Here is a 25,840-nt window from a genome sequence, read left to right on the forward strand (position 1 = left end):
TGTTCACAACTTCTGGAGGCAAGCTCTTCCACTGGTTAATTGTTAATTGTTCTAACTGTCAGGAATTTTTTCCTTAGTTTTAAGTTACTTCTCTCCTTCATTAGTTTCCACCCATTGCTTCTTGTTCTACCCTCAGGTGCTTTGGAGAATAAATCGATTCCTTCTTCTTTGTGGCAACCGCTGAGGTATTGGAACACTGCTGTCATGTCTCCCCTGGTTCTTCTTTTCATTAAACTAGACATAACCAGTTCCTGCAACCATTCTTCATATATTTTAGCCTCCAGTTCCCTAATCATCTTTGTTGCTCTTCTCTGTACTCTTTCTAAAGTCTCAACCTCTTTTTTGCATCACAGTGACCAAAATGTGTGGTCTTACCAAAGCCTTATAAAATGGCATTAACAATTAACGTGATCTTGATTCTATCCCTCTGTTAATTGCAGCCTAGAACTGTGTTATAAAGGCAGTTCTTGTGTTAAAAGATAGAAGTGTTCAGTTCTGGAGACCTCACCTACAAAAAGATATTGACAAAATTGAACGGGTCCAAAGACAGGCTACAAGAATGGTGGAAGGTCTTAAGCATAAAACGTATCAGGAAAGACTTCATGAACTCAATCTGTATAGTCTGGAGGACAGAAGGAAAAGGGGGGACATGATCGAAACATTTAAATATGTTAAAGGGTTAAATAAGGTCCAGGAAGGAAGTGTTTTTAATAGGAAAGGGAACACAAGAACAAGGGGGCACAATCTGAGGTTAGTTGGGGGAAAGATCAAAAGCAACATGAGAAAATATTATTTTACTGAAAGAGTAGCAGATCCTTGGAACAAACTTCCAGCAGACGTGGTTGGTAAATCCACAGGAACTGAATTTAAACATGCCTGGGATAAACATAGATCCATTGTAAGATAAAATACAGGAAATAGTATAAGGGCAGACTAGATGGACCATGAGGTCTTTTTCTACCGTCAGTCTTCTATGTTTCTAGGTTTCTATGTTAAGTGGGGAATGGAGGAGATGGAGGAGGAGGAGGAGGAGGAGCCCAGATCTTCCTGTCCCCTTCTTCTAGAGAATTATATTTTAAGCCCAATTCCAGTCACATCTACATGGAAAGTAATCCCATGGAGTTCAATGTAGCATATTTCACAGAACTCTGGCTTCATTCTTGAAGCAGCTACAGAGCCAATATTTTTTTTTTAAAAGAATCCTAGAGGGGTGATGCACTTGAAAATTATAATTAAGGGAAAGTAACCTGAAACCAAAAGGAACCTGTGTTTGTAGTGATTCTGAGAGAGATGGGCAGTTCAAAAATGTGAAAAATAAGTAAATACATTTTTCTTTAAAAAAAAAAAAATCCCTCTGTCTCCCCTCTCCACTTGCTTGCCCATCAACAAGTATCTAGATATTTTTGTGTGGCTTCTCTCTTTGGTGTGCTTTTAGCAGAATAACAGGGATGGAAGGGACCTTGGAGGTCTTCTAGTCCAACCCCCTGCTCAAGCAGGAGACCCAATAGCATTTCAGCTGTGCAATTCCTTCTTGAAAACCTCCAGTGTTGGAGCATCCACAGCGTCTAGAGACAAGCCATTCCACTGGCTGTCTTCACTGTCAACAAATCTACCCTTAGTCCTAGGTTGGTTCTCTCCTTGATGACTTTTCACCCATCTCATCCTGCCTTCAGGTAGTTTGGAAAATAGGTTGTACATTTTATAATGTAGGCCAAAAGGAGACCGGACTGCCATCTGGCTGGGGTGGTGTAAGGTCTCCTACTTGAGCAGGGGTTGGACTAGATGACCTGCAAGGTCCCTTCCAACTCTAACAACAAACAAACAAACAAACAAAAATGTACTCCTAGTGACTGCACAGCAATGCCTATGCGCCTTTCCAAGAAGTAATAGAAAAGTGGTTGGCCATTGTTTCCTTCTGTTTTTAAACGTCCCATTTTTTCTTCCAGATTTCCTGGTCCCGTCAACTTCTCAGGGACCGCCTTCTACTGCACGAATCCCAGCGACCAGTTAGGTCCCAGTTAGGTCCCACAGAGTGGGCCTTCTCCGGGTCCCGTCAATTAAACAATGTCGTTTGGCGGGACCCAGGGGAAGAGCCTTCTCTGTGGCGGCCCCGGCCCTTTGGAACCAACTCCCCCCAGAGATTAGAATTGCCCCCACCCTCCTTGCCTTTCGTAAGCTTCTTAAAACCCACCTCTGCCGTCAGGCATGGGGGAACTGAGATACTCTTTCCCCCTAGGCCTTACAATTTATGCATGGTATGTTTGTATGTATGTTTGGTTTTATAATAAGGGATTTTTTAGTTGTTTAGTATTGGATTGTTACATGCTGTTTTTTATCATTATTGTTAGCCGCCCCAAGTCTGCGGAGATGGGTGGCATACAAATCCAATAAATAAATAAATGAATGAATGAAGGAATGAAGGAAGGAAGGAAGGAAGGAAGGAAGGAAGGAACGAACGAACGAACGAGCGAGCGAGCGAGCAAGCAAGCAAGCAAACAAACAAAGAAAGAAACAAACAAACAAAGAAACAAACAAAGAAACAAACAAACAAACAAACAAACAAATAGTTCTTCATCCCAGTCCATCCCAACCTAGCCCATGGCTGCAGACCTTTTCAAGATCATCCAGCCCAGGACCCATCCACCAGGGATATCCATTTATGATGGAGAAATTTTTAATAATGCATGGCATTGCAGTGACAGATTTCAAAAGTAAAAATGTAAGGGAATATTGGGCGTGGGGGGGGGGGGGAGGGAGGAGGAGGTATCAGGTAGGTCCAAAAAGCCACAATCTGTTAAGGATCTACATCTAACAAGCTACAATCTGCTTAGAATGGAGCTTCTAACAAGCTATCATCTGTTTACGCCTATTTCAGTCAGTCTGGGAATCAGTGTTCAATGTTCCCCCTAGTGAACACTCCAGATATTTGGCAAATCACTCTTAAGAAGCATTTACAAGGGAAAAAGAAATTGTGTCTGGGACATTCCCTCCCTCCTCCTCCACTTCCTACACCGGGGAATACCCCTTCTCTCCCCCACTTTTTTCTCTCTCTCTTTCCCTCCCTCCCACCCTCCTCTGCTCTTCTTTTTTCCTTTCTTTCTTTCTCTCTTTCTTCTCTCTTTAAACAAGTCTCCCTTTTTTCTCTCCCTGCCATATCTCTTTCTCACTCTTCCTCTTTCTCCTCTCTCCCTCTCTCCTCCTCCGCCTCTTTTTCTCCTCTCGTCTTTTTTCTCTCTATGTGTCATCTCTCTGTTTCTCAATCTCTCCCTTTCTCTCTCTCCCCCCCTCCTCTGCCTCTGTCATCTCTCTCTTTTTTTCCTCTCTCCCCCTCTCCCTTCCTCCTTCCCTCTCTCTCATCCCTCTTTCTCCCTCCTTTCCCTTTCTTCCTCTTTCCTCAGTCCCGTCTCCCATGTTTAAGACCGCCAGACTGGTGGCAGCAAAAAAGGAAAAAAAAGAAAAAAAAGAAAAAAGAACAACCCCCCCCCCCAAAGAAACCCCACGCGTAGCAGGGTTGGCCCTAGAAATTAGCATTGCTATCTACGCCCGGCTGAGAATGTGAGCTAATCTCCTGCAGCAGAGACGTTAAAATAATTGATGAATGTGGGCTAGTGTCTCAGGAGTGGAAGAGTGTTGGGTTGGCGGGGGGGCGGGGGGAGAAGAGAAGGGGCGGGGGGAGGAGGTGCTGATTTCACTCCGGTAGCGTCAGAATTGCGTCAATTTGGGTTTCAACCACGTCTTCGGGCTCCGAGCCTCGGTGAGTCAGAAGACGCGAACCAGCGGACGAGGGGCTCACGAATCGCTGTGACGGAGGGGAGGACCCGACCCAGGCTTGCCCTTCTTTCCGTCTCTCTGCCTCTCTGTCTCTCTCCATCTCGCTTTCCTTCTCTCTCTCTCTCTCTTTCTCCCTCCTTCCCACCCGATATTCCTCTCTCTACCTCCTCCTCTTCTTCCTCCTCCTCTTTCCCAAACCTCCCCGGCTCTTTCGGGCTGGTGTTGGCATCGCGTCGGGAGAAACAAGTCCCCCCTCCCCCTGTTTGGCTGGTGGGCTTGCGCGCGTGTTGCCTTTTGCGCCCAGGATCCGCGCAAGGAGGGAAAAACCTTGCAATCCGCCGGAGGGGGGGAGAAAACCAGAAAGGAGAAGGGAAAGAAACCTTCAGCACCTTGGAGAGCGCACGCAGCAATCAACATGGCTCCGATTACAGCCAGCCGAGAAGAATTTGGTAAGAAAGATCATTTTAATATATATATTTTTTTAAAAGAGAGAAATTACTAAATGCGAAGCCAGGTGGGTTTCATTAACCCCCCCCAGGTCCTTCTCAAGAAAAGTAGATGACTCTGCCATTTTTTGGACAGTCCTTAGGGGCTTCGAACCCTTGGAAGCGTCAGGCACGTGTTTTCTACTTAGATCTCGGGGACCCGTCTTCACCTCCCTTTCCAATCATCTATGGGAGGAAGGGTGGTTTGGTCAAAAAGTTTGTGCCTTCTTCTGCTGTTTTTAGACATTCTGATTATCCCTTTTTCGTCTTTCTGTCTTTCCTTCTCCTGATGTTGGGAGCAGAATATAAGGACCCCGGGGTAAGGTAGGGCTGAGGTTTCAGAAAGGATGGGATTTGCCTGGATCTTTGTTTAAAGGAAGCTGTGATGGAGAAGGGGATGAGTCATTTCAAACCTCTGTTCTACATGCTCTCAGAAAAAAATGGTCCTAATTGCTTCTGTTCGTCCAAGGATAGCTGCTAGACACTTAAAAAAAGATTAGTCATCCATCTCAGCATTCATATCGATGTGCCTTCCTGCCTCTGCTCTAAGTAGATGCCTGTTTGCCTCTTGTCGTAAGTGCTGTTTCTTGGATAATGCACACAAAGTGTTACCTCATGCTTTTAACTCGGTGCAAGATTTCGGAGAGAAACTTAAAGTGGTGTTGGCGTTGAAAACCTGCAAATTAGAACACCCTTGCGTTAGTATTTCTCATCTGCTGAATAAATAAGCTTTTTTTTTTTGTTGATCAAGGAGAAAAGTGCATTTCTGCTTAGGTTTCTTTTTTTCAGGTGTTTGAGTGTGAGGTAGATGAGTGAGTGGACATTGTCTCATTGGTTGTCTTTGCCATGCTGTGATCTTGGGGTACCACTTTCACCGACAAAGTATTGTGGGTTTTTTTAAAAAAAATGTTATTAAAGAGTATTGTGTTTTAAACTCCCGATTGCCTCTTGTGGGGCAATGAAATCACTCCTAAGCAACATCTATTATTTCTTCCATCCCTGGGTCAAGTCGTTTTGGCTTTCCATTAGAATAAATCCATTAAATGTTGACTTCAGTTTCCATGCAGAGAAGGAGGAAAGGGGTCTTTTCATATCAACACTCTTGAAATCTGCCTTGTTCTTTTTCTTGATAGCTCCTAGAGTCTCAAGTCAGCATCTTGTTCTCACACAGATGTTAGACTACCTAGGTGATCCTAAGAAAACAGCATCAAAGCAGATGGTGTTCCCACCGGTGGTTGCGAGAGAGCATGATGAGTTGGGATTTCTTTTTGGTCCATCCCCTCATAGGTGCTTCTAATTTCATTTGCAACAGCTTGCTCACCTCATAATTGACTTTGGGAAGATAATTAATACCTGTAACTTTCTCCCAGGAACAATCTGCTGGGTGCAGGCTTCTAATACTTGCAAACACATCGGTTGACAATGAAAAGCTGTTCAAGGTGGATAGTACCCGCCTGAACATCCTTATAGAGCATCAAATTGGAAATGTAATTCCTTCACTGCTGATAAGTTGTCCCTCAACATTAAAAAGGGTGTGTGCGAAGGGAGTTAGTGACCTAGAAAGAGGATACAATGGAATTGACTCAGTGACCAATGTCTTATCCCAAAGCAACATTTCCTGCAGATTAATGAGCAACCATGAGTTGTCTTCTCATTAATCAACCCTAGTCAAAATGGAAATGTTCTCTCTTCAAAAGACAAAATGCTAGAAGGGGATGACTCCAAAAATGGCAATGGTCCATACTCATCCCTTTCAATGCTTGCTAAGTATGTCCATTCATTGTCCCATCATTTTGATAGAGGGATCAGTCTTTCTCCCACTCAAAAGTGGAGTCCTTTTTCTCCAATAAGAATAATCAAGGACACATCCACTTCCCCTTTCCAGAAAATCAAGAAAGAACGTTTCCTTGAATGCCTGTCCCTGCGCATGAAAGACGCACTTCTTTTCTGCATTAATATTTCATGCGTTCCCATTTTGCTAGGAGAAGGTAGACTTTCATTTGGATTGCTGTTGCCAGCGCCTGGCGCTTAAACTTGCTCGGGAATGTTACTTATGGGCAGAATTGGATTTCCAATTAGTAGCATTCATTTGGCCCTGTGCTGCTTACTCATGAAATGCTAATGATCTCCTCGGTGTCCCAATTTCATCCCTACTCCAGATGTCATCGCAGCTTCCATGCTGTTTTTCCCATTGCTCTGTAGAATGTGGGCTGTTTTCTCTGAGCGATGGAGAAGGGAAAAAAAATCATAGTTGCTATGCTTGTAGAAGTAGACACCAAATCCTTGTTCTTTAGGCATTGCCAGAGACTTCTGAAAATCCTCATCATTTTTTTCCTGAAATTAGAAAAGAAAGGATGAACCATGCACATAAGAGATAATGAAATAATGTGGGGTAGGTGGGGAGAATCATTGTACTCTGCTCAAAAAATAATAATAAAGGGAACATTTAAACAACACAATATAACTCCAAGTAAATCAAACTTCTGCAAAATCAAACTGTCTACTTTGGAATCAACACTGATTGACAATCAATTTCACATGCTGTTGTGCACATTCAACTTAGTGCGGAACAAAGTATTCAATGAGAATATTTATTTCAGGATGTGTTATTTGAGTGTTCCCTTTAATTTTTTGAGCAGTTTATATTATCTCTATATAGCAGTATATATTATATTATAGTATTATTTTTATATACAGTGTTCCCTCGATTTTTGTGTGTTCGAACTTTGCAAAAAGTCTATACCACGGTTTTTCAAAAATATTAATTAAAAATACTTTGCGGGGTTTTTCCCTATACCATGTTTTTTCCCGCCTGATGACGTCATATGCCATCGCCAAACTTTCATCCGACTTTAATAAATATATTTTTAATAAACTTTAATAAATAAACATGGTGAGTAATGATCTAAATGGTTGCTAAGGGAATGGGAAATTGTACTTTAGGGGTTTAAAGTGTTAAGGGAAAGCTTGTGATACTGTTCATAGCCAAAAATAGTGTATTTACTTCCGCATCTCTACTTCGGGGAAATTCGACTTTCGTGGGCAGTCTCGGAACGCATCCCCTGCGAAAATCAAGGGAACACTGTATAGCAGTATATATTATCTATATCAACATTGTGTTCAATATCAGTATGCCAGACTGGTGGAACAGCTCATAAAAGTTAACATTTTTCTGCTGTTCTATGAAAGGTTTGTATAAAGATGAAGTTTACTGAACATGAGGGACAAAGCAAAGACTGGTGTGAAAGTGAACCTTATGGGGAAAATATATTTTAAATCTTTGTTGTTGTTTTTTAAATTGGCCAAGCAAAAAAGTAAATGTGAAGGATGTAAGAGGAAACCAAATGTCTTTGTATACTTAGTGAATCCGTAATTTCATCTAGGAAACCCACAACATTTAATTGCCCCAGGCTGTTTATTACCATGATAGCTAAACTCTATTTCTCTCAATCATTCATGCATTCTGGAGGGAAAAAAATCTCTAGACGGAATTTTTTTTCACAGATACCTGCAGGGGGCACAAAATGAATATGCTTTTTCTTAGTGTATTGTACAGTTGAATTGCTTCACTCTATCATTTTGCCGGGTTCTTGCTAAGTTAACTATCACTTGCGAGTTCTGAAGCCCACCGTTCATATGTTTGTTGACATTTGCTTTGATTTGCAGATGAAATCCCAACCGTGGTTGGGATCTTCAGTGCCTTTGGGCTGGTCTTCACCGTCTCGCTCTTTGCTTGGATCTGCTGCCAACGCAAGTCTTCCAAAGCCAACAAGACTCCTCCTTACAAATTCGTCCATGTGCTGAAAGGTGTTGATATTTATCCGGAAAACCTCAACAGCAAGAAGAAGTTTGGAGCAGAGGACAAAGGGGAAGCCAAAACCAAGCCTATCATGCCAAAGTTGTCTCTGCATCTCGACCTGGAGAAACAAGATCTGAATGGCAACTTCCCCAAAACCATCCCTAAAGTCCCAACGTCTTCAGAGGTTGAGGGCTTTACTCCAAAACTCTTTCCTGAGCGGGAAAAGGATTCGGTGTCTCCAGACAGCTTGAAGTCCACCACCTCAATATCTTCTGAAGAAAAACAAGATAAATTAGGGACTCTCTTCTTCTCTCTCGAGTACAACTTCGAGAAGAAAGCTTTCATGGTGAACATCAAAGAAGCGAGGGCCTTACCCGCCATGGATGAACAATCCATGACTTCTGATCCGTACATCAAAATGACAATACTTCCAGAGAAGAAGCACAAGGTGAAGACCCGAGTCCTGAGGAAAACCTTAGATCCAGCGTTTGATGAAACATTCACCTTTTATGGAATCCCTTACACTCAAGTTCAAGACCTGAGTCTCCACTTTATGATCCTGAGTTTTGACCGCTTCTCCCGCGATGATGTCATTGGAGAAGTCCTGTTCCCCTTATCGGGAATCGAGTTGTCTGGAGGAAGGATGCTGATGAACAAGGAAATAATCAAGAAAAATGTTAGGGTAATTGATCTTATTTATTCTTTCTCTCCCACCTCCCCACCCCATGCTTAAGAAATATTTTGAAGAGATGAGGTGTACGAAGAGCAATATCATGTTGACATTTTGAAGAAATGAATGTACTAGACCAGTGATGGTGAACCTTTTTTTCCTTGAGTGCCAGAAGAGCGTGCACGCACATTATCGAACATGTGCAAATGCCCACACCCATAATCCAATGCCTGGGGAGGGCGAAAACAGCTTCCCCCACTCTCTGAAGGCCCTCTGGAGACTGGAAATGGCCTGTTTCTCAACTTCTGGTGGGCCCAGTAGGCTCATGTTTCATCCTCTGCAGGCTCCAAATTCTTCCTTGGAGCCAGGGAAGGGTAAAAACGGCCTCCCCCATCCCTCCGGAGGCTCTCTGAAAGCCAAAAACACCCTTCCAGAACCTCTGTGTGAGGCAAAAATCAGCTGGCCAGCACAAACATCCACACTAAATCTGAGCTAGGGCAACGGCTCACGTGCCAGTAAATATGGCTCCATGTGCCACCTGTGGCACCCATGCCACAGGTTCGCCATCACTGAACTAGACCTTCTAAACAGGATGGAAGGACTTGCAAACCAATATCTGTTTTTGGAGATTATCAATCATCTTGCTTAGGGTAGCCCTAAAGGTGCTTTGTCAAAACGCAACTGGACTTTCTCGGGTTTTTTTCCCCCTTGAAAACTTTTCAAGGAAAACATCAAGTTCTGTGGATGAGAAGTAAAATATTTTCAAGGAAAAAAACAAATAAGAAAGTCCAATTTTGGAAAAGAACTTTTGGGATAAGCCAATTTTCTCTTTTCACTTATATCAGGCCAAACGAGAAGTGATTCTTTCTTTGTCATCTGTCTGTCCGTCTATCCATGCATCCATGCATCCATGCATCCATGCATCCATGCATGCATGCATTCATCCATGCATCCATCCATCCATCCAACTAACTAACTATCTATCTATCTGCCACCCCACTCTGAGGGCTCGGGGCGGTTTACAACATATAAAAAACAAACAATATAAATTTCCTAATCCAATTAAGATAACTAATTAGTTTAATTACCCTGTAATTAGACCCTAATTACCCCTTTAATGACCCTGCATTAGGGTGGAATCAGGGCCACTGAATTGGACTGAGTGTTTATTGGCCGGATGCCCTTCCTGTCACCAATGCGGAGTCTGCAACAGATCTATTCCCATTGTGCCCAAAGAGAGAAGTATCTAGTTATATAATAAATATATATCTACAACTACCTAGGATTCGAACTCACAACCTCTTGATTGCGAGGCGAGAGCTCCACCTCTTAGGCCACCACACCACCTAGGCAAGACAGGAAATGATTTATGATACAATAACTCTTGACTGAACCTGTCTCATTTTCCCAATCCCTACTTAGCATTTTAGCGCACGCGTTCAGACATTCATTCATTCATTCATTCATTCATTCATTCATTCATTCATTCATTGGATTTGTATGCCGCCCCTCTCCGCAGACTCGGGGCGGCTAACAACAATGATAAAAAATGACATGTAACAAATCCAATTTAATAAAACAACTAAAAACCCTTATTATAAAACCCAAACATACACACAAACATACCATACATAACTTGTAATGGCCTAGGGGAAGGAATATCCTAACTCCCCCATGCCTGGCGACAAAGGTGGGTCTTGAGTAATTTGCGAAAGACAAGGAGGGTGGGGGCCATTCTAATCTCTGAGGGGAGTTGGTTCCAGAGGGCCAAATGACATTGTTTGGTCGACAGGACCAGGAGAAGGCCAACTCTGTGGGACCTTATCAGCCACTGGGATTCGTGCGGTAGAAGGCGGTTCCAGATGTATTTTGGCCCAATGCCATGTAGGGCTTTAAAGGTCATTACCAACACTTTGAATTGTGACCGGAAACCGATCGGCAGCCAGTGCAGTCTGCGGAGTGTTGCAGAAACGTGGGCGAATCTAGGAAGCCCCACGATGGCTCTCGCGGCTGCATTCTGCACGATCTGAAGTTTACGAACACTTTTTAAGATAGCAACCCACTTTCAGAGTTGTGTACAACACAGTGGGACAAGCAGGGGTGGGCAGCAGGCAGGACGGGGTGGAATGCAGTTCCACTGGCGGAAATGAAGCTGTGTGCCCAGCTCCACCTGACTATCCCCCATCCCATCCTTCTCCTCTTCCTCGGAAAGCGGCAGGGAGACCAGCACCAGGACGAGTTGCAGGGGGCCCTTTTCCTCCTGCCTGATTGGCACCCATTTGCCTAGCTACCCAGCCTGAGGCAGGGGGCAACCCAGGAAGGAGAGCGCACGAAACACGAAGCAAATTGTCACCCCAGAGTGAGACACTGGTGAGGTTGTAAGTCGAGGACTTAACAGTTCCCTTGAACGATGATGATCGTTCAAGCCACTCCCACCTGGTCACAGGGCTGGCAAGCCACTCCTACCCAGTCACATGACCATCAAGCCACACCCCACAAAATAAGCCACACCCACAGTATGGCAGCAAAATTTTGGCTGTTCATTAATTCATTCATTAATTCATTAATTCATTAATTCATTAATTCATTAATTCATTAATTCATTAATTCATTAATTCATTAATTCATTAATTCATTAATTCATTAATTCATTAATTCATTAATTCATTAATTCATTAATTCATTAATTCATTAATTCATTAATTCATTTATTTATTAGTATGCCGCCCCTCTCCGAAGACTCGGGGCAGCTAACAACAATGAAAAGACAATGAAAACAAATCTAATATTAAAAATAATCTAAACCCCCCCCCCAATTTAAAGAACCACTCATACATACAAGCATACCATGTATAAATTCTATAAGACTAGGGGGAAGGGAAATTTCAATTCCCCTATGCCTGATGACAGAGGTGGGTTTTAAGGAGCTTGCAAAAGGCAAAGAGGATGGGGCCAACTCTGATACCTGGGGGGAGCTGGTTCCAGAGGGTCAGAGCCGCCACAGAGAAGGCTCTTCTCCTGGGTCTCACCAAACAACATTGCTTAGTTGATGGGACCCGGAGAAGGCCAACTCCGTGGGATCTAACTGGTTGCTGGGATTCGTGTGGCAGAATCCCCATTACTGGGGATAAGCTATATCTCAGAATATTGCAAGGGGTTTTCAATGAGCCAGACCATGGGTCGATGCCGCTGGCAGCAGCTCTCCAAAGGGATTGCAGAGATCCAACCTGTAGTTAATGATTCCTCCTCCCAGAAGTTAAAACTTGGTTTGATGGCCCTCTGTGCTGACTAATGGGAATAGATCCTGCAACAAGCCAAATTCAGTATAGGGTACTTGCATCAGCACACACACAAAATAACCCCACAGGGCATATATTTTGTGTTATATCAGCATCAAGGCATTGAACTCATCACAATAGAACAGCTCTCTTATGCTCTGATTGATTGGAGGGCGGGGGCCATAATGCTGAACTGTTGAATAGCTCTAAGAGTGGGGATCACAGATTTGCCAGGATCAGCAATAATTCGGACATAATTCACCCGGGTGACAGGATAAAGGAAATAATCTACCGACTTGAGTTTTACGAGCCTCCTTCGTAAGACAAACTCATTTCACAGGAGGCCAACCAGGAGAAACCTTGCTTCCTTCCCAGGCACGGTGTAGCAATCAAAGCACAAAGATATAAGTCAATAGTTTACGAGCCTTGACAGGGACAAGAAATTAAACAACAATCCACAGGACAGCTGTGAACTGTTGATTAAACTCCATCAAGAGGTAATCAGATCAACCGCCAAAGGGACAATTCCCCACCTTTCTTCCACTGAGACAGTAATGTTCATATTTTATTTGTGATTAAAAATATTGGAAGCAGAATTGGGCTGACCCTGGTACGCATGGGATCGCCGATCCGGAAGCAGAAACGGTGATGCGTGCACATCTGTATGTCCCTGCCATGCGCATGCACCCCCCATGTACCCAGTGAAGGGCTACCAAAACTTTTATTTCCACACTGTGGGCGTGGCTTACGCAGGACGCCCAGCGGTGGGTTAAGAGCTGGAATGCTAAATTGCGCTCACTGCCGCGCAGTAATGGGCAGCCAAATTTTTTACTGCCTCACTGTGGGTGTGGCTTATTTAGTGGGTGTGACTTAATGGTCATGTGACTGGATAGTGTTGTGGTTAGCTCTGGCCCAGCTCCTGCCCCAAGGACTGTGGATGTGGGAGAGACATCCACATGCTGCAGGCCTGTTTTGCCCCCGGTGGAATCTGCTGATGAAGGCTCCTCTGACCAAGAAGACATGAGTGACAGGGAGGAGGAGAGTGTGGCAGACAGCTCAGAAGGAGATCAATTATCTAGCTCCTCCTTGGATTCGGAACAAGAGTTAATGATACAGCCACGCATGCGGAGAGCGATGCATAGGCAGCAACAACTGAGATTATTATCAAACAAAATGAAGCCACCTGTGGTTGGGTGGGGCTGTGGTAATTAGTGAGGCTGCTATAAATAGCAGCCTGTGGGTTTGGCCATTGTGGAGGATTATCTGATCGTTGTGTTTTGTGACTGCTTTACTGACTTGGACCTTTTGTGTGCTGATTTTTCCCCACTTTCAAACTAAACCAGAGCAAAGTGTGTTTCACTTTGTGAAAGAAGAAGGACTGTGAATTGCCTCACAGCTGCAAGCTAAGTATCACAGAACTGATAAGGGACTTGTACAAATCACCAGTTTGTTTGGAGACGAGGGCTCTTTGCTATACCAAAAGAGAGCTTGGTTTAAGTGAATTTTCCTTATAAAGAACATTGTTTTGAATTTTCAAAAGTGTGTTAGTCTGAAATTTGTACCTGTGAATTTTTGGGAGGATTCTGCCAGAGAGCCCGACAGAACAGATAGGAGTGGCTTGGTGGCCATGTGACCAGGTGGGAGTGGCTTGAATGACCATCATCGTTCAAGTGAACTGTTAAGTCCTCAACTTACAACCTTACCAGTGGCGCTCGCTGACAATTTGACAATTTGCCTCGCGTTTCCCACACTCTCCTTCCTGGGTCTCCCCCCTCCGCCTCAAGCTGGGTATCTAGGTAAATGGGTGCTGCCAGAAGCATAAATACTGCTAGCGCCACTTCCACCCATGCCTTCTGCTTGCACCTCAGGTGGGAGGTGGCCACGTGAGGCTGGAAGGGAGCTGGGCAGGAGAGAGGGAAGCTTGTCCGAGCCAGGAAGGAGGAAAGAGGAAAAAAGCAAGGAGTGCAGAGGCAGCAGCAGCAAGGGGGAAAAGGAGAGCTGAGCCGACACCAGTAATTCAGGAAGTGACAGCCGCCGAATCAGCTGGAGCTGCGCACAGATCTTCATTTCCACTGGTGGAACTGTGTTCCACCTTGTCCTGCCTGCTGCTCACCCCTGCCGCCGCCGCTTGCAAGTTCTTGCGGGGCCAGCGCAATTTTGCTGCTGCACCTGTGGAGGCAGCAAAACCATGCACGGAGCTGCAGGTGCGCCTGTGTTTTGGCATGCGCAGGAGCAAAAAAACTCACCGAAACATGGGCGCACCTGCAGCTCCGTGCATGATTTTGCTGCCTCCACAGGTGCAGCAGCAAAATTGCGCTGGCCCTGCAAGAACTTATGAGCCGCGGCGAGAGCAATGTAGCGTTCTGGCTTGTAGGTCACTGCTGAGGACGCCCTGCTTTTTCTTTCAACATCTTTCAGTGCAAATTGGGTGCTCTGGGATGGAGCTCCATTTTCGCTACCCCACTGCATTCCCCCCATCCCAGCAGTAGCCCACCCCTGCGCATACCGCCACTCAAGAATTTGCAAAGAAATTGGTGAAAATTGCTGAAGTCTTGCGCAGGGTACTCGAACACACAAGATTTTGCTGATTTTGGGGTTTTCTTGGCTTCTGTGCATGCGCAGAAGCAAAGAAATCGGTGGAAATTGCCAAAATCTCACACATACAAACGTCCTCGTGTGAGATTTTGGCAATTTTTACCAATTTCTTTGCTTCTGAGCATGAACGGAAGCATATTATCGCCTGTGCCGCCTCCAGAACCAATCCAGTTGGGAAAGATAAGTGTGACCCTTCAGTGATTGGAAGGGAGAAAAACTAACTATAGACACAGTCCAAGCAGGGGTGGACTGATGCCCAGATGGGGAGGAACGTAGTGCGGTAGTGGAAATGGAGCTCCATCCCAGAGCACCCAATTTGCACTGAAAGAAGTATCCTGTATAAGCCACGCCCACAGTGTGGTAGTAAAAATGTTGGTAGCCCTTCACTGAGTCCAAGGAATGGGGTAGGTGCATCTCTTATCAAACCATAAAGCATTGTCACAGAATAACTGAGATGAAAGGTCAGGAGGCAACTAGAACTAGACCCCCTGACCAATAAATGTGGTGTATGGCTGTGATTGAATTGGTTGGTTGATTTTAATATACTGGGTTTTTAGCATTGTAGTTTTATAACTAATTGGACTTGTTTTGTATGCATTGTTTTATATTGTATAGATAGATAGATATAGATAGATATAGATAGATATAGATAGTTAGATAGATAGATAGATAGATAGATAGATAGATAGATAGATAGATAGATAGATATAGATAGAGAGAGAGAGAGAGAGAGAGAGAGAGAGAGAGACAGACAGACAGACAGACAGACAGACAGACAGACAGACTTTGGAGGTCTTCTAGTCCAGTGGCCCACAGAAAAATTATTTGCATTTTTTATATTGTACTAAGTCAGAGGTCCTCAAACTACGGACCCTGGGCCAGATACGTGCAATGAAGGTTTATCTTGCTGCAGAAAGTCTCCCCCTTCAGGGTCTTTTTATGCAGCTTGGAGGGGGGGAGGGGGCAGAAATTCCAACTTGGGGTGTGCTTCAGCTTCCTGATAGGGGGCTTTGAGTAAAGGCTGGTGGCAAAGAGCCACAGAGCCGCGTTCCAATGGGATGGCATCATGGCCTGGAGTTAGCTGACTGTCTCAGCCCGCTGAGCCTCCAGGTATCAGTCCCTGGCCTTGAACTCCTGCAAGTCTTTCCTCTGCTTGAAAATCCTATGCTCGTAGTCCTCAGTGAGGTGCTTCTGCTGAGCCTCCTTCTTGGTCAGATCCAATTTGAACTGAGCCACGTGTTTTGCCAACTCTTTCTCATGGTGGTTGCTTAGCTACTCCTGCTTTATTTTGGGGCTCTAAGGAGCCTGGATGGGCAGGAAGGGAGTGTGAAAGAGGGGAGGGGAGAGTAGAAGCTGGAGAGGCAACCCCCAACATGAATAGAATAGAATAGAACAGAACAGAATAGAAATCATGGAATAGAGTAGAGTAGAGTAGAGTAGAATAGAATAGAATAGAATAGAATAGAATAGAAATCATGGAATAGAGTAGAGTAGAGTAGAGTAGAATAGAATAGAATAGAATAGAATAGAATAGAATAAGACTTAATATTTCCAAGTGAGTCAGACAGATGCTTTCCTAATTTACTGGAATAGCAGAAGGTAGATATATAATATGCAAAGAGATACTTTGCTCTTGGGTTAAAATGGTTTATACAAGAAACACCCCCGATTTGGTGGTGGGGTATGGATTTATTTATTTATTTTATTCATTAGATTTGTATGCCGCCCCTATCGCGTAGACTCGGGGCAGCTCACTGCAACAATAAAACAATGTACGATAAATCTAATAATTTAAAAACACTAAAAACACCATTATTAAAAGCATACACACAAACATGCCATGCATAAACTGTATAGGCCCGGGGGGGATGTCTCAATTCCCCCATGCCTGACGGCAGAGGTGGGTTTTAAGGAGTTTACGAAAGGCAAGGATGGTGGGGGCAATTCTAATCTCTGGGGGGAGCTGGTTCCAGAGGGTCGGGGCCACCATAGAGAAGGCTCTTCCCTGGGTCCCACCAAATGACATTGTTTAGTCGACGGGACCTGGAGAAGGCCAACTCTGTGGGACCTAACCGGTCGCTGGGATTCATGCGGCAGAAGAATGTTTGTCTGGTGGTGGGCACAATTCACAAAGCACTTGTTTTATGTTGTGTGTGTGTTTATATTGTAAAAAATCAATAAAAATGTTTAAAAAGAGCTAAAAAAAAGAGTACCAGAAGGTAGAGGAGGTATAGCACACTTAGAATATAGAATGACTGAGTTGGAAGGGACCTTGGAGGTCTTCTAGTCTAACCCCCTGCTTGAGCAGGAGATCCCATACTCAGAGTGCATTTTTGTAATCTCACTAAATTGTTGTTTTCATCTTCCTGGGCACTAGATCTCCTGGCCTGGTCAACCTACTGGGGCTGAATACATGTCATTGTGCAATAAAAACTAAAAATGTTATTGGTTTGGAAAGCACACCTGGTTTATAAAATAGACTTTTAACTAATCTCAACAGGTGACAGCACATTTTCATTTTATTTATTTATTTATTTATTACTAGTGTTGAAAAGGACCTTGCAGGTCATCAAGTCCAACCCCCTGCTCAAGCAGGAAACCTACACCTCCCCAGCCAGATGGCAGTCCAATTTCTTTTTGAATGTGCTTTGTTTGAGTTCAGGAGGTAAACAGAGTTGAGCTTGATAAGAGACCTCCATTAAATACCAAGGTTATATGCTTGAGTGAGATGCTGAAATTATTTTTGGAAGAAGGCAACGATAAGCCATTTTAATGATTTGTGGAAACCATTTCAGATTAAGAGAATAAAAGAGCTAGAAGGGACTTACTTTGGAGGTCTTCTCATCCAACTCCTTAAGCAAGAAACCCTCTGCCGCCCCCTTCTCTGTTTCTGTCTGTCTCTGTCTCTCCCTGTCTGTCTGTCTCACTCTCTTTTTTTTCTCTCTTTCTGTCTCTCTCTCTCTCACACACAGATCTCTCTCTCTCATCTTATCTCTCTCATCTCTATATCTATCTATCTATCTATCTATAGTGATTGGCGAACCGAACCCGCATAATTCGGGTCTGTACCGAATTTTGCGGTGTTCAGTATGCCGAACATGAACCTGAAATTTTTTGAAACTTCGGGCAAAGTTCGGGGTCGCGTTCGGCATTCGGAGCTTTGATGTCACCGGCAGGTTGCTAAGGACGCCAAGGTGATCACTTCCTGGATTCAATGGAATCCAGGAAGTGATCACCTTGGCATCATAAGCAAGCTGCCGGTGACGTCAAGGCTCCGCCCCCGGAATCTCTTTGTGGGAGGGATTCCCCAACTCCTTCAAAGGGAGGTCTTCACGTAAAAATAAACATTGTTATTTTTACGAAAAAGGACACCGCAGTGGCACTGCAAGCAAAGGGCGGTCCTTTCACGTAAAAATAAACATGGGTTTGCCCATCACTATCTATCTATCTGTCTGTCTGTCTGTCTGTCCGTCCGTCCGTCCGTCCGTCCGTCCGTCCATCCATCCATCATCGTCTGTCTGTATGTCTGTCTATTAATCACTCACTCTCTCTCTCTCTCATCTCTCTCACCTCTATATCTGTCTTTCTGTCTTTCTGTCTTTCTGTCTTTCTGTCTTTCTGTCTGTCTGTCTGTCTGTCTGTCTGTCTGTCTGTCTGTCTGTCTGTCTGATCTCAGCTATGCATGTTGAGAAAGGGATGGTATTTCCATAGACTATAGGTCTAAACTCAAATTCTGGGTCACTCCTTCAAGAGTCAAATTTACTGATGGAGTTTTAGGGAAACTGAGTAATACCTTCTAAAGAACAGCCCAATATTAAAAAAGATTGCCAAAGGTGGCTTGGGTGTTGGAGTGGGTTTAGAAGGAGGCAAAAAAGTGAAGTATTCTAGGTAGGGTCTTGATATCCAGCCAAGGATAGAATTTGCTGGGGACGCGAACACCTCATCTATTAGAAGCTGATTTTATCAGATGCTAAATTTGTATTGGGCACTTCTGCCTGATATTATCTGTGGGTGAGGCCAAGGAGTGACAGAGCAACCATAGCATCATCGTAGCATTGCCACATAACCCCTCCTCTTTTTGATGGACATTGCATGCATGCTCCAAAATTGTAGTGAGATGAGCTGTTGGTGTAGTGATAAAGATGCATTAAAAATCCCTTAGGATTTTATCTTGACTTACTTCCCTTCTCCCTAAATTGGTACCTGGCAAAGTAAGAAAAATAGGCTTGTAAATTGCAATCGTAATCAGTCACCTAGGCAGATCAATGCACATCTGTTGTAACAGCCTTGTTTATGCACCATATTTCCATCCTTTAATCGTTCCATTCTAACTTTAAGATATGAATTTCACCCCTGGAGAAGCACGGTATTTAAGAGGAGGTTGATCAAAGTGAAAGGATTATCTCTAATGATTAATGAACATTGGGTGATTATCAATTGATTCTGCTGTGTCTGATGATTAATGAATATTTCTGCTTGAACATGCATAGGAAAACATAGAATATTATTTTAAACTGTGTTGATCTAAATGATTAATAGGTTTTGCTAAACCATTAATGCCGCATTCTTGAGAATTCCCAGCCAATGTTGGGAAAACTATCTATCTATCTATCTATCTATCTATCTATCTATCTATCTATCTATCTATCTATCTATCTATCTATCTATCTATCTACCGCGTTTCCCCGAAAGTAAGACAGTGTCTTACTTTCTTTTTACCCCCAAAAGCCCCACTATGTCTTACTTTCGGGGTATGTGTTACATTGGAAAATAATTGAAAGGGTCGCGTTCCCGAAGGCATCTCCCCAGAGTCCAGAAGCGCAGCCTCGGGACAAGAGCCTCATGAGCCCTTTTCCAAGTTCAACCTCAGGGCTCCAAGCGGCGTGCACGCATGGAGCCACAGACGCATGTCGGGGAAGCGTGTGTCTGGAGGGGAGGAACCGCTCTGCACAGTTGGGCAGCCCCACCTGCCTGCCGGAAAGGAGGCGGGCGAAGGAGGGCGCAGCTCCCGCAGCTTGCCTCGGAGCTGGTCGGCCTCGCTGGCCACTTGCAGCTGAGCCTCGGCAGGACTTGGTTGCTGGGACGAGTGCCTTCACTGCAAGCCGCCGCCCGCTCGGCTCGCTTCGGACCAGCGCCGTCCTTCGCTTTGCCAAGCCGGGGAAGAGGCAGTGGCGCCGCGGCGAGCCGAAGGTGAGGGGCGCGCGGGGAGCTTGGAAGCGACGTCATCGGGCTCCCCCCGGCAATACCCCCGTGTTTCCCCGAAAGTAAGACATATGTCTTACTTTCGGGGTACGGCTTATATTAGCCGACCCCCCTGAAACCCCAGATACGTCTTACAATCGGGGGTGTCTTACTATCGGGGAAACAGGGTATCTATCTATCTATCTATCTATCTATCTATCTATCTATCTATCTATCTATCTATTTGATTTGTATGCCACCCCTCTCCGGAGACTTGGGGTGGCTAACAGGAATAATAAAACGGCATATAATAATAATCCAATACTAAAAACAGTTAAAAACCCATTATTATAAAAACCAAGCATACATACAAACATACCATGCATAAAATTGTAAAGGCCTAGGGGGAAAGAGTATCTCAATTCCCCCATGCCTGGCGGCAGAGGTGGGTTTTAAGCAGCTTACGAAAGGCAAGGAGGGTGGGGGCAATTCTAATCTCTGGGGGGAGTTGGTTCCAGAGGACCGGGGACGCCACAGAGAAGGCTCTTCCCCTGGGTCCCACCAAGCAACCCGGAGAAGACCCACTTTGTGGGACCTAACTGGCCGCAGGGATTCGTGCAGCAGAAGGCGGTCCCTGAGATAATCTGGTCCGGTGCCATGAAGGGCTTTATAGGTCATAACCAACACTTTGAATTGTGACCGGAAACTGATCGGCAACCAATGCAGATTGCGGAGTGTTGGTGTAACATGGGCATATTTGGGAAAGCCCATGATTGCTCTCGCAGCTGCATTCTGCACAATCTGAAGTTTCCAAACACTTTTCAAGGGTAGCCCCACGTAGAGAGCATTACAGTAGTTGAGCCTCGAGGTGAAGGGGGCATGAGTGACTGTGAGTAGTGACTCCCGGTCCAAATAGGGTCACAACTGGTGCACCAGGCGAACCTAGGCAAACGCCCCCCTCGCCACAGCTGAAAGATGTTTCTCTAATGTGAGCTGTGGATCGAGAAGTACGCCCAAGCTGCGAACCCTCTCTGAGGGGGTCAATGATTCTCCCCCCAGGGTAATGGATGGACAGATGGAATTGTCCTTGGGAGGCAAGACCCACAGCCACTCCGTCTTGTCTGGATTGAGTTTGAGTTTTTTGACACCCATCCAGGCCCCAACAGCCTCCAGGCACCGGCACATCACTTCCACTGCTTCGTTGACTGGACATGGGGTGGAGATGTATAACTGGGTATCATCGGCACATTGATGATACCTCACCCCATGCCCTTGGATGATCTCACCCAGCGGTTTCATGTAGATATTAAATAGCAGGGGGGAGAGGACTGACCCCTGAGGCACCCCACAAGGGAGAGACCTAGAGGTTGACCTCTGACCCCCCACTAACACCGACTGCGACTGACCGGTGAGGTAAGGGGAGAACCACTGAAGAACAGTGCCTCCAACTCCCAACCCCTCCAGCCAGCGCAGAAGGATACCATGGTCGATGGTTTCGAAAGCCACTGAGAGGTCAAGAAGCACCAGGACAGAGGACAAGCCCCTGTCCCGGGCCCACCAGCGCGACCAAAGCAGTTTCCATGCTGTAACCGGGCCTGAATCCAGACTGTTGAGGACCTAGATAATCGGCTTCTTCCAAGGACCGTTGGAGTTGAAGCACCACCACCTTCTCAACAACCTTCCCCATAAAGGGAAGGTTGGAGACTGGAGAGTAGTTATTGAGCACGGCTCGGTCCAGGGAAGGCTTCTTGAAGAGGAGGCGCACAAGTGCCTCCTTATAAGGAGCCGGAAAGGACCCCCTCCCCAAGGAGGCGTTGACAATCTCCTGGACCCAGCTCCATGTCACCTCTCGACTGGCCGAAACCAACCAAGAGGGACACGGATCCAGTAGACAGGTGGCGGAACTCAAAGCTCCAATGGCCTTGTCCACTTCATCAGGTGTCACCAAGTCAAACTCCCCCCAGACAGATGGACAAAGACGTTTAGCCCAAGTCACCTCGACTGACTCATTGCCAGTCGACTCTGTTTTACAATTGGAGTTGAGGTCCACTCGGATCCGAGCGATTTTATCAGCGAAAAACGTGTTACAATCCTCGGCACTACTCTGCAAGGACTCCCCAACTCCCCCCTGGTTAAGAAGGGAGAGGGTTTCCCTAAACAGAGCGGCCGGGCGGGATTCCGCTGATGCAATCAAGGCGGCATGATACGCGCATTTTGCCGCCTTGAACGCCACTTTGTAAGTCTTAATATGAGCTCTTACAAGTGTTCGATCGGATTCGGACTTACTCTTCCTCCATCGCTTCTCTAGACGTCTCTTCCGGCATTTCAACTCCCGGAGCTTCTCATTGAATCATGGAGCTCTATGGGGTCTAGTGCCACAGAGAGGTCGCAGCAGCACAATTCGGTCAAGAGCCTCCGCTGCAGCCTTGTTCCAGGCCTCAGCCAGAGACTCTGCCGAACTATGGATGAGTGTATCTGGAAGAACCCCAAGTGCCTTCTGAAAACCTTCTGGATCCATCAGGCGCCTGGGGCGGAACAACTTAATTGGTTCCACCTCCCTGCGGGGAAGGATTGGAGCCAGGAAGTCAAGCCGCAGTAGAAAATGGTCTGACCATGACAAAATATCTGGACAGAAATATTTCAAACTATCCTGCTACTGGAGTTGCTGAAGTTTATTTTCTACTAAATCATTATTTATACTAGCCAAAATGCTTTGAATTCAGTTATTTGGCCTGCCAAAAATGTTATTGGGCAAAAATTAGTATTGATACATTGTCTTCATCAATATAAAGTGGACTATATAAACTAATATATAAATGAGAGCAAACCCCACACCCTTGTAACCAGTGAAGAGCTACCAATTTTTTTACTACCACACTGTGGACGCCCTGCATTTTCTTTCAACATCTTTCAGTGCAAATTGGGTACTCTGGGGTGGAGCTCCATTTCCGCTACCTCACTGTGCCCCCCAGTAGCCCCCCCCCACTTGTAACACTGATAATGTTAAAGATCAAACTGATAAAGATCAAAAGCAACATGAGAAAATATTATTTTACTGAAAGAGTGGTAGATCCTTGGAACAAACTTCCAGCAGACGTGGTAAATAAATCCACAGTAACTGAATTTAAACATGCCTGGTATAAACATATATCCACCCTAAGATATGTTCTGTCGAGCTCTCTGGTAGAATCCTCCCAAAAACGCACAGATACAATTTCAGACACACACAAGGAGGAGCTAGATAATTGATCTCCTTCTGAGCTGTCTGCCACACTCTCCTCCTCCCTGTCACTCATGTCTTCTTGGTCAGAGGAGCCTTCATCAGCAGACTCCACCAGGAGCAAAACAGGCCTGCAGCATGTGGATGTCTCCCCCACATCCACAGTCCTTGTGGCAGGAGCTGGGCCAGAGCAAACCACAACAAGATAAAATACAGAAAATAGTATAAGGGCAGACTAGATGGACCATGAGGTCTTTTTCTGCCGTCAGACTTCTATGTTTCTATGTTACTTTGATGGGTAACATTAGGAAGAAAACAACTAAGCTCAGTAAGCACCAAGCATCCCACAGGTCAACCCCGAGCTACAAATATTGTCATCAGTCAATCAATCACCAAGCACAGCATATTTTGCCTTCCAGTAAATCAAATGACAAAAACTTTGTAATGGCTTTGAATATTACCTATTATTGCCATGGATAAAATCCATAGAATCTGCCAATTCCCTACCACAAATTCCCAGTAGTCCATTAAACTTCAGTTGGCCAATGAAATAAGCAGCTTTTATAATGCAGGCATCGGTTTTTATTATTATCATCAGGCATTCTGGCTCCAATTCTAAATATTTTCTTTGCCCCACTGAATTTTACATGGTTTATGACCAGATCAATATCTTTGATATCAGGTTGCAAATCAGTTTGGAAATATCTTCATTTTTAAGTGGCAGCCCATTTCCTATTAAAAATCCCAAATCTAATACATGTTTCAAAGCTCAGATAACCAATATCCCGACTTGAGGATCTGCCAGTATATTGACTTTGGGATAATTGCTTTCAAAAGATCAAGCATCAAATCAAATTGCTTCGATGTGTAGCAAACAATATTCCCATCAAGAGTGCTTTATGGCTTTTAATCCATTTCTGACCTGAAGACATGAAGCTTGTTTGGCTTATATTTCCCGGCTTATATATTTTGTTCCCACAAGGTGACCATATTGTTTTCTGTAAAATCTGATTTGTATCTGGTATTTCCTTGGGTTCATTGACATGTTAATTTATCGACTATTATTTGTGACAACCTTTGGAGAGATTGGTTCCAACGTTTTATTCTGCATTGGAGGGTTTGAAGTTATCGTTCCATTTTTTCGAGACAACAGAAGAGCAGAATAAGAGAGTAGGATAGAGAATATTTTCAGAATAGAAAGCAGAATATTACCAGAATAGAGCTGGAAAAGATGTTGGAGGTCTTCTAGTCCAACCCCCTACTTAAGCAAGATACCCATATAAACATATAAACATAGAATATTGATGGCAGAAAAAGACCTCGTGGTCCATCTAGTCTGCCCTTATGCTATTTCCTAAATTTTATTTATTATTAGAGTTGAAAGGGACCTTACAGGTCATAAAGTTCAACCCCCTGCCCAAGAGAGAGAGAGAAATAAATAAATAAATAAATAAATAAATAAATAGAGAAATAGAAAAAGAAAAAAAGAAGGAAAGAAAGAGACAGACAGACAGAGGAATATACTGTAGATAATAATATATAATCAATGATAGACACAGAAGGTATGACAAACAGACAAGACAGGCAGGCAGGCAGATAGACAGAGCAGGGGTGAAATGCTACTGGTTCAGACAAGTTCGGTCATACAGGTAGCAGCGGCCACCAGTGGTTCCCCGAACCAGTAGCCATGGCTGGCTGGCCATGCCCCAAAACTGATCCCCTGGTTGCCGCTCGCTCACCCTGCAAGCAGGTGTCTCAGGGCTGCACATCCGCTAGGTCACATGTCTGCACCAGAGGAGGATTGCGGGCAATGCTGGAGCAAGCGCATTGCTTTCGGCCACCTGCTGCTGCTGCTCCTAAATACCGCCTTCCACCCTCTTGCCCCCTTCTCTAGTCTGTGGTGCCTGAGCTCTGGCCCTATTCTGCCCATCCTGATGTCATGCTGGAGCGTCAGCAGTCTAACGCAGTGCACATTTGCAGAAGCCCTGGGACATCCACTTAGAAACATAGAAGACTGACGGCAGAAAAATACCTCATGGTCCATCTAGTCTGTCCTTATACTATTTTCTGTATTTTATCTTAGGATGGATATATGTTTATCCCAGGCATGTTTAAATTCAGTTACTGTAGATTTATCTACTACGTCTGCTGGAAGTTTGTTCCAAGGATCTACTACTCTTTCAATAAAATAATATTTTCTCACGTTGCTTTTGATCTTTCCCTCAACTAACTTCAGATTGTGTCCCCTTGTTCTTGTGTTCACTTTCCTATTAAAAACACTTCCCTCCTGAACCTTATTTAACCCTTTAAGATATTTAAATGTTTCGATTATGTCCTCCAGACTATACAGATTGAGTTCATTAAGTCTTTCCTGATACGTTTTATGATTAAGACCTTCCACCATTCTTGTAGCCCATCTTTGGACCCGTTCAATTTTGTCAATATCTTTTTGTAGGTGAGGTCTCCAGAACTGAACACAGTATTCCAAATGTGGTCTCACCAGCGCTCTATATAAGGGGATCACAATCTCCCTCTTCCTGCTTGTTATACCTCTAGCTATGCAGCCAAGCATCCTACTTGCTTTTCCTACCGCCCGACCATACTGATCACCCATTTGGAGACTGTCAGAAATCACTACCCCTAAATCCTTCTCTTCTGAAGTTTTTGCTAACACGGAACTGCCAATACAATACTCAGATTGAGGATTCCTTTTCCCCAAGTGCATTATTTTACATTTGGAAACATTAAACTGCAGTTTCCATTGCTTAGACCATTTATCTAGTAAAGCTAAATCATTTACCATATTTGCCTTCCTGGAGTGGTGTTGCTGCTGCCACTGTT

At 44.6% G+C, this 25,840-nt stretch overlaps 1 protein-coding gene across 1 annotated transcript in view; it reads left to right on the forward strand.

The window, feature by feature from the left end:
• Window positions 1–4,186: 4,186 nt before the first annotated feature.
• The window catches only part of SYT4 (synaptotagmin 4), a 28,185-nt gene continuing 6,531 nt past the window's right edge, over window positions 4,187–25,840 (forward strand). The window contains exons 1-2 of the mRNA XM_070736431.1: window positions 4,187–4,220; window positions 7,923–8,737. Coding sequence (XP_070592532.1) covers window positions 4,187–4,220; window positions 7,923–8,737 — 849 coding nt within the window. The remainder of the gene's footprint in view (window positions 4,221–7,922; window positions 8,738–25,840) is intronic.

Source organism: Erythrolamprus reginae, chromosome 2 (genome assembly GCF_031021105.1).
Source record: "Erythrolamprus reginae isolate rEryReg1 chromosome 2, rEryReg1.hap1, whole genome shotgun sequence".
Lineage (NCBI taxonomy): Eukaryota > Metazoa > Chordata > Lepidosauria > Squamata > Dipsadidae > Erythrolamprus > Erythrolamprus reginae.